This window comes from Lucilia cuprina, chromosome 4, assembly GCF_022045245.1.
Source record: "Lucilia cuprina isolate Lc7/37 chromosome 4, ASM2204524v1, whole genome shotgun sequence".
NCBI lineage: Eukaryota > Metazoa > Arthropoda > Insecta > Diptera > Calliphoridae > Lucilia > Lucilia cuprina.
In genome coordinates this window covers 5,854,436-5,862,905 of record NC_060952.1, presented here as the reverse complement: position 1 = coordinate 5,862,905, position 8,470 = coordinate 5,854,436, and the positions used below count along the sequence as shown (strand labels likewise).

At 24.3% G+C, this 8,470-nt stretch overlaps 1 protein-coding gene across 1 annotated transcript; it reads left to right on the top strand.

Moving 5' to 3' along the window:
• Positions 1 to 1,221: 1,221 nt before the first annotated feature.
• On the top strand, positions 1,222 to 3,965 carry LOC111675653 (RING finger protein unkempt). Its single transcript, XM_023436445.2, has 5 exons — positions 1,222 to 1,363; positions 1,721 to 1,843; positions 1,908 to 2,332; positions 3,387 to 3,506; positions 3,567 to 3,965. The coding sequence occupies exons 1-5, from the start codon at positions 1,285 to 1,287 to the stop codon at positions 3,762 to 3,764; spliced, it is 945 nt and encodes a 314-aa protein (XP_023292213.2). The 5' UTR covers positions 1,222 to 1,284; the 3' UTR covers positions 3,765 to 3,965.
• The last annotated feature ends 4,505 nt before the right edge of the window (positions 3,966 to 8,470 follow it).

The window sequence follows — 8,470 nt, the reverse complement described above, 5'->3', positions numbered from 1 at the left end:
TACTTTTTCATTCTTCAAAAGGTACTTTTTGAAATTTCTATAATATTGAACCTAGAAACATGTTATTAAGTTCGTATATCCCGGATTAAGTGAGAACCAGTAAAAGGGCACTTCTTGGTACTTTTTCGTTCTTCAAAAGGTACTTTTTACAATTTCTACAATATTGAACCTAGGAACATGTAATTAAGTTTGTATGGCCCGGTTTAACTGAGGACTAATAGATGGGGACTTTTTGGTACTTTTTCGTTCTTCAAAAGGTACAAAAGGCTTTAAACACATCATGGTGAAGGGTATATAAGATTCGGCACAGCCGAATATAGAACTCTTACTTGTTTTCATAAATATTGTTAAATAAGCCTTTTTAAGAAAGCTTATAAACTTACCACCATATTCATTAATTACTAATAAAGTTATTGATGGTTTATTGTAGGAATTTTGAATGGAAAATGTGTCTAATAAACCTAAAATAATAAACCTTTATGAATACGGGGGTTATAATCTTATTTATCTCATTTTGTTAAATAAAACAATTTTCGTCGATAACTATTTTGAAATAAGCTTTTCTTTAGAAAATTGTAAAATCTGTAAAATGTTTATTGAAAAAGTTTTTTCCTTTAAAAACCTTTATATAGGATAACATTTTTGTGAGAAAGTTTTTATCTAATGAAATTATTACACAAAGAGTTTTTTTGAGAAATTATTAAAAGGCAACGTTTTTCGAAATAAAATGTTCTTGAAAAAGTCTTTTGTTAAAAAAAAATCTCGATAAAAAATCTCTTTCACCAGATTGAAGCAAATTCTAGAATAGAAAGCTTTCAAAGATGTAAAAATGCAGGGGCAGTTAAAAACAAAATGAAAAATGCATATACAAAATAAGAAAATTAAACACCAGACAACTTAACAAATTTAAACACAAAATCACCTGCCATTAGTTCATATACACATATCACCTAATAAAAGCAAAAATCCTTTAACCTTCACCTCTATTTTCCAAGCTAAAAAATATTCTCATTTATTCAATCATTTCCAACAGAAATACATCACTCATTCTCTCATTACAACTATCTATCTCTCTACACAATAAAAAATAAAATATTAAAAAAAAGAACAATTATAAATGAATTAAATTTACATGTAAACATATTTCGTAATTTGTAGTTTAATTTTGCTGCTTTTCTTCTATACTTTTTTCCAAACTTTTTTATCATTTACATGTTTATCATTATTTTACCATGTTGTTTTTTGTAGTTATTGAATATTGATGGTAATGATTCCACCAATAATATGTTGGTTAATGCATTGGAGAAATCCGCTGCTAATCAGAGCAAATATTTAAACTTCTCCTTGCCAATGGACAGAATTTGTGAGTATAAAATCCAAACAAAAACAAAAAAAGAAATTCCAAAAATATGTTTGTGTGTGTGTGTGTTTTTAAAGAGATTTGAATTTCTATTTATTTTTATTATATGGTTTAATATGGTTGTGGATAAATTGCCAGAATAAGAATTTTGAAAATACTTAGTTAAGAAAACCCAAATGAAAATGGCCTTAAAAGCATGTTTAATTATAATTTCATTCTTAATTTCATTAAGAAGTTTTGTTTTAAATTGGTAATAATAAAATAGGATTATATACGTTTTAGTTTTATGGTGATAGTTTTTAGAATAAATATATTATCAAAAGAAATATTTAATAATAATATTTTATTTAAACTCTTAAGCCTGTTCCATAGATGATCAACGTGATAATGCTTTGTCGGCCAGTTTAGCTAATAGCAGTTTAATAACACGTTCCTCAGCACCCATAAACATTCCGAATTCGGCTCTTAATAATTCTATAGGTGGTAAGTTCTTAACTACCCTCAGGTTTTATCATACATTTTATAATTAAACGTTTTATTTTTATAGATTTTAATTCCGGTGGTTTTGCTGTCAACATTCCCTACAGTCCTACCAATCACTCCAATCTATTTAATGTTGATGCATTCAATTATGGCGGTTCCAATTCAAATAAACTTAGCAATTCTCTTACGGCTGCTACACAAAATGATTGCAGTAATAATTTCTTTTTTCCTTCTCATATCATATCGCCGGGTTTTAATGATGGCCTCTCGATTAGTCCTTCGGTACGTTTGTCGGAATTGAATAATTTAACAGATGACTTAAATAGTGGTTCGGTGGGCAATAGTTTAACCACAAATAAAAATGCATTTTCTTTGCAATCATTGCATACGCAAAATAATGGCGATGTTAGTCGCATGACTATGGAAATGATGACTATTAAGGCTCAATTATTGAAATTGACTAGAAGTATGGAGGATATTACAAGGAAGGTAAGTACAAATATATACATATAAGTCAATTGTCTACAAAGTAATTCTCAAGTTAATTTTTTTATGAAGCGAAATGCTTATTTCTGTAAAAAAATTTTAATTAAAACTCTTCAACAAAACTTTATTCAAAATGACTTTTATTAAAAATGCTTTTATAAAACAAGCTCTATTTAAAAAAAGAGCTTTTGTAATAAATGCCTTTTTAAAAAAAGCTTTCATAAACTAGTTATGTTTTTAAAGATTATTATAAAAGAAAACTTTTGGGGAAAAGCTTATTTGAAAAAGCTTTTGTAAAATATGTTTTTTTTATTAAAATTGTTTTTATAAAATAACTAGTTTAGAAGGTTTTGTGTAAAATGAACATTTTAGAAAAGCTCTTAAACTTAAAAAAAGCTTTCGAAAACAGCTGTAGTTAAAAAAAGCATTTTTTGATAGAAGTTTTTGTTATATAACCTTTTTTAAAGCTTTTTTGAAGCAGCCTAGTAGAAAAAAGCTTTTCTTTTCATTTTCAATTAACATTTTCTTAGGAAAACACTATTTTTTGAAAAATAAGCTTTTTTTGGAAAATAATAAGCTTTATAAACTGAAAAGCTTAAAAAATATAAAGCTTTAATTAAAAGGCTTTAATGTTAAAAAAATAACTAAGATTATACAAAAAAGTTTAATTTTTGACTAAAAAGCTTTTTAAGCCTTTAAGCTTTTGCTAGAAAACGCTTTTAATTAAAAAAATGAAATAAGTAAAAAATTAAAAAGCTCTTTAAAGATTTTAATGATTTTATTAAATTAAGCTTTAGTAAATATTTTTATTAAAAAAGCTTTTTTTAAAATAAGCCTTTTTGTTGAATAAGCTTTTTAAAAGATTTTTTTAACTTTTCAGATGTTCTAAAAAATATAATTATATCGCCGTTTTAATGTGTATATTAAAAGAGCTTTTTAAATAAAAGCTTTAAAAAAAACTTACCATAGAAAAACAAAAAAAAAAAAAATAGTTTTTTTATTATTTTTTTAATCTATATCTTAATAAAATCATAAACAATTTAAATTTGTCTTACAGTTCAACTCTGCCAAACAAGAGGCATTAGAATGGAAAGATCGTTATGAAGCGGCACAAATACAAATGAATTTATCATCAGAACTTAGGAATTTATCAATACAAAAACTAAAACAACTACAGGTAAAACTATTAAATCAAATAATATCAATGCAATAATTAAAATCCATATTTTTATTACAGTCAAAGTTACGCACAGATTTGGAAGATGTTGAAAAAGTTTTATATTTGGAAAATGCTAAAAAATGTATGAAATGTGAAGAAAATAATCGCACTGTAACACTAGAACCCTGTAATCATTTCATTCTATGCGATTCCTGTGCTACATCAGTAACAGAATGTCCCTATTGTCAAATGCCAGTAGCAACAACACACACTTAAAGAACAAACTACTAAAAAAAAGTATAAATAAGCTTGTTTCAGCAAAATCTACAAAAGATATAAAGTTAAAAGCAGTTTAATAATGAAAAAAGGTAGGAATTTGTTTAATTTTTCTTTTTTTTTCTTTTTAATTAAGAAAAATTGTATCTAATTTATAACTGCGTATTTCTTTAAATTAGACTATACAATAATAATTAAAATAATAAAAAAATACAAAATAACAAATTATAGGTAACGCGTATTTTTATTAAAATAACAAGCAAAAACAAATTTATATAAAAAATATACTACTATATACATATACAAGAGAACAAACACAAAAAGATAGGAAAACTCTCTTAAATGACAAAGCTTAAAATATTAAATAATTTCTTTTAAATAATTAGGTTATGCTTTGTTTTAATAAAAAATTGACAATTAAAGCATATTTATAAATATGTTTGCTTAAATATTATATATAAAACTAAAATATTTTCTTAATTTTCTTTAGGAATAACCAATTTAATTTTGTTTTATGTTTCTTAATGTCTCTATAAATATACAATATTTTTTACATTTTTCTAATTACTAGATATTTATATAAAAAAAAATTATAGATTTTTTTCTGTAAGTATGTTGAGAAAAACACAAAATAAATATTTTTTTTTTACCAATTGAAAATTATTTTATTTTTATGTTTTTGAAAATTATTTTATTTCAATACAAAAGTTACTAATTAGTTTTTCTTTTCTTTATTTAAAAAAATATGTAGTTCTTTTTTTAAATTATTATAGTATAAACAATATTTAATATTTTTTTATTACACGAGTTTTTTTTTTTTCATAATTATTTAGCTAGTATACAAACAATTTATTAGTATAGTTTTTTTTCTAATGGCCAATTTATATTTGAAAATTTTTCTATAATCATTGTGTTTAATATTTTTAGAAATCTAGCTTTTTTTTTGGGGAAATTTAAACAATTTTGGCATTTAAATAATATTTTGAAATATTAATGTTGTGTAAAAAGTACTCTTTTTGTATTTTCAGTCGGTCAAACAAAAAACTTCGATGTTTTTTTAGTCGAGAATGGAAATTGTTTATTGTACATAAATATACTCGAGACAATAATCTTTGAGACAATTGAAACTAAAGATTTTACTTAAGTCATGCATTAAGACTTGACTATATGAACCTAAATAGAGACTAGAGTCAAGATTTAAGACATGGATATAGACTTGGCTATAGTCTATTCTATGGACTATATTCTCTACTGAAATCTTTACTACAATCAAGACTAAAGACACGACTAGATTCTCTACTTGAAACTGCATAATAGACTTGACTTTAGTCGAGATGATAAACTTTACTATAGTCACAAGATTTGACTAAATTCTACCATATTAAAATCTACAGTCAAGATCGAAGACTTTACTATAGGAGATACCGTAAACTTGATTAGATTTCACAGTAGCACATACTATAGTTGGGACTTAAATTAATTAAATTTTTAGCCTGAAAACTCGACCATGGTCCTTATGGTATAAAAGCCTTCTTAACCATAGTCAACTTTAAAACTTGACTATTAAACAATATTAGACTTTATCAAAACTTGGTACTACAGTTGAGACTATAGATTTTTCAAAGGCCATGAGTAAAAACTTGACTAAATTAAACTGTATAGAGGCTAGAGTCATGAATTAAAACTGAAATATAGAATTGAGAATATAGACTTGGCAATAGTCTATTCTATGGAATGTATATTCTCTAATGTAATCTTCACTATAGTCAAGACATAAGTCTCAACTATATTCTCCACTTAAAAGTAATAGACTTGACTTTAGTCGAGATTATAGACTTTACTAAAGTCACAAGATTTGACTAAATTCAAAATTCTTCAGTCAAGGCTAAATACTTTACTATAGAAAATACCGTAAACATGTCTTTGTCTAGAATTAAAATTTTCGGATTTCGATTGTTTATAATCAAATTTTTAGTCTAAAAAATCGACCATTTTCCATAGAATATTCTATAGATTAGACTTTTTGACTTATAGAGATTAAAGACTTTACTAGACTAGTCAAAAGATTGGAGTAAATTCAAACATATAAAAGTCTACAGTTAAGACTAAAGACTTTTCTATAGAAGAGAACGTAAACATGACTTTAGAATTAAAATCGGGACTAAATTTTTAGTTTGAAAACTCGACCATTTAGCTATTTTTAACTTGTTTGATACGATGTGTTTTAAGACTTATTTATTATAGTTAATTAAACCACATGACAGGGTTCTATAAGTCGACTTTCGAACAATCGATTTTTTGTTGAAAAAGTCGAAGTCGACTAGTTTGTTCTTAAAGAGTCGATATCTCTATACTATGACTATAAAAAAATGTCGAAAATATCAAAGAAATTGAAAAATCCAAAAATTGGAAAAGTTCAAAAAGTCGAGAAAAGTAAAAAAGTCGAAAAGAAATCTGAAAAAGGTCAAACATTTGACTTTTTACGTTCTATGGAACGTCTTTTTTATAAATCGCCAAGTCCAAAAGTCGGAAAATATCAAAAAAAATCGAAAAGTCCTTAAGTTGGAAAAGCTCGAAAAGTTGAGAATAGAAAAAAAGTCGAAAAGTTAAAAAAAGTCAGAAGAATTTCAAATATTCGACTTTTTACGTTCTAAAGTAGGAAAAAGTCAAAAAGTCAAGAAAAGTAAAAAAAAACTCGAAAATATCAAAGAAATCGAAAAGTCTAAAAGTTCGAAAAGTCAAGAAAAGTAAAAAAAAGTCGAAAAGTTAAAAAAGCCCCAAAAAGTTGAAACATTAGACTTTTTACGTTTTATGAAAAGTATGTTTTTTATAAATCGCAAAGTCCGCAAGTCGGAAAAGGTCAAAAAGTCGAGAAAAGTAAAAAATAGTCGAAATTATCAAAGTCGAGTTCAAAAAGTCGAGAAAAGTAAAAAAACTCGAAAATATCAAAAAATTTAAAAGTCCAAAAGTTCGAAAAGTCAAGAAAAGTAAAAAAAAGTCGGAAAGTTAAAAAAAGTTAGAAAAAGTTCAAATATTCGACTTTTTACGTTTTATGGAAAGTCTGGTTTTTATAAATCACAAAGTCCGAAAGTAGGAAAAGGTCAAAAAGTAGAGAAAAGTAAAAAAAATCGAAAATGTCAAAAAATTGAAAAGTCGAGAAAAGTAAAAAAAAGTGGAAAAGTTAAAAAAGTCAGAAAAAGTTCAAACATTCGACTTTTTACGTTTTATGGAAAGTCTGTTTTTTATAAATCGCAAACATTCGACTTTTCATAAACGGCAAAAAGTCGAAAAGTCAACTTATTATTTCAACTATAGAAACCTATTGTTTATTTGTCTTTGTTTAAATCAAATCTTCTTCTAGTCATAATTACCAGTTAAATTGTGATAAATTTTCATCATGACTTCAATCGTTTGATACTAGTCATACTAAACATATCAGTAAACATTTTTGGGATAACTTTCAAACTACCACAAGTCCCTTTTAAAAGGTTTAAATTTTCGTACCACAAAAATCAATTTATAAAGAAACACTTGTCCCAATATAAACAACTATTTTTTCTATAATTTGATGTAGAAAATGAAGTTTGATACTTTTTACATAACATTATATTTCAATTATTATAAAAATGAAATTCAAATTCAAATTTTGAAAAAAAAACTCTCGAATTCTTGAGATAGCAATTAATGTTTTTGATACTAGGATATTATAATATTTTTAGGAGCAATAATAAATTTGTTGTCATTCAATATTATAGAATATTAAATTAATTTGAAAATACTTCAGAACACATTAGCTCTTTCAGGATGTTTAAAAACTAGTGATTTGATTTCAAATTTCAAACACAAACGAATTTATATTTACTATAAATTTTCAACTTGCATGATATTTTTCTTTTTTACTTCAAGTAAAGCTTAAAAATTTAGTCAAAATTTGTAGGAACAATCCAAAAACTAGGTTAACAAATTTCGAATATAACAATTCCAAAAAAAAAATTCATTTAAATATTTTTTCTCCATTTATTCAAACTTTAAGAAATTGGCATACATTAATATATAAATTTTCATTTCTTCTATACATACATTTTAAGTTCCTTTCTCTATTTGGAGACAAAATATTAATTAATAATAAAAAAACACACACACACAAATAATATAAAAATAATATATAAATAAAAAATCAATAAATTTATCATAAAATAAATCTATGTAAAAAAAATAATTTTTTTTAGATATTCAAACAAAATATGTAAATGAAAATTCTAAAAATAAACGTAAACTATGTAACTAAAACCACCATGAAAAATAATTAATAAAACAAACAAAATTAAAATATAAAATAAAACAAATAAACTAACAAAACAGCGATAATTTAATATAAATTATGTATATCTACAAATAAAAAACAAATATTTTAGGCAGAAACAAATTTTCTTACACAAACAATAAAACAAAAAAAAAAAAAAACGTTTCAAAACATTTTTTTTTTGCAAAAGTATTATTTTGAAAACTGTGAACTGTATGTTAGAAAATAATAAACAAACAAAAATATAATGACTGAAATTTTTACAAAAGACACCGATACCGAGAACAGTAGTACATTTTATTAAAATGAAATATTATAAAAAATACTAATTAATAAATTTATTTTGAATTTTTATTTGTGTTTAACTATTATTACTTTTAAATTTTTTTCTTTATGTCTCTTA

Coding starts and splice junctions, on each gene's coding strand:
- LOC111675653 (XM_023436445.2), top strand. CDS start 1,285: ATGTTGGTTAATGCATTGGAGAAATCCGCTGCTAATCAGAGCAAATAT. Junction 1,364..1,720: donor CTTGCCAATGGACAGAATTT/GTGAGTATAAAA, acceptor TAAACTCTTAAG/CCTGTTCCATAGATGATCAA. Junction 1,844..1,907: donor TCTTAATAATTCTATAGGTG/GTAAGTTCTTAA, acceptor TTATTTTTATAG/ATTTTAATTCCGGTGGTTTT.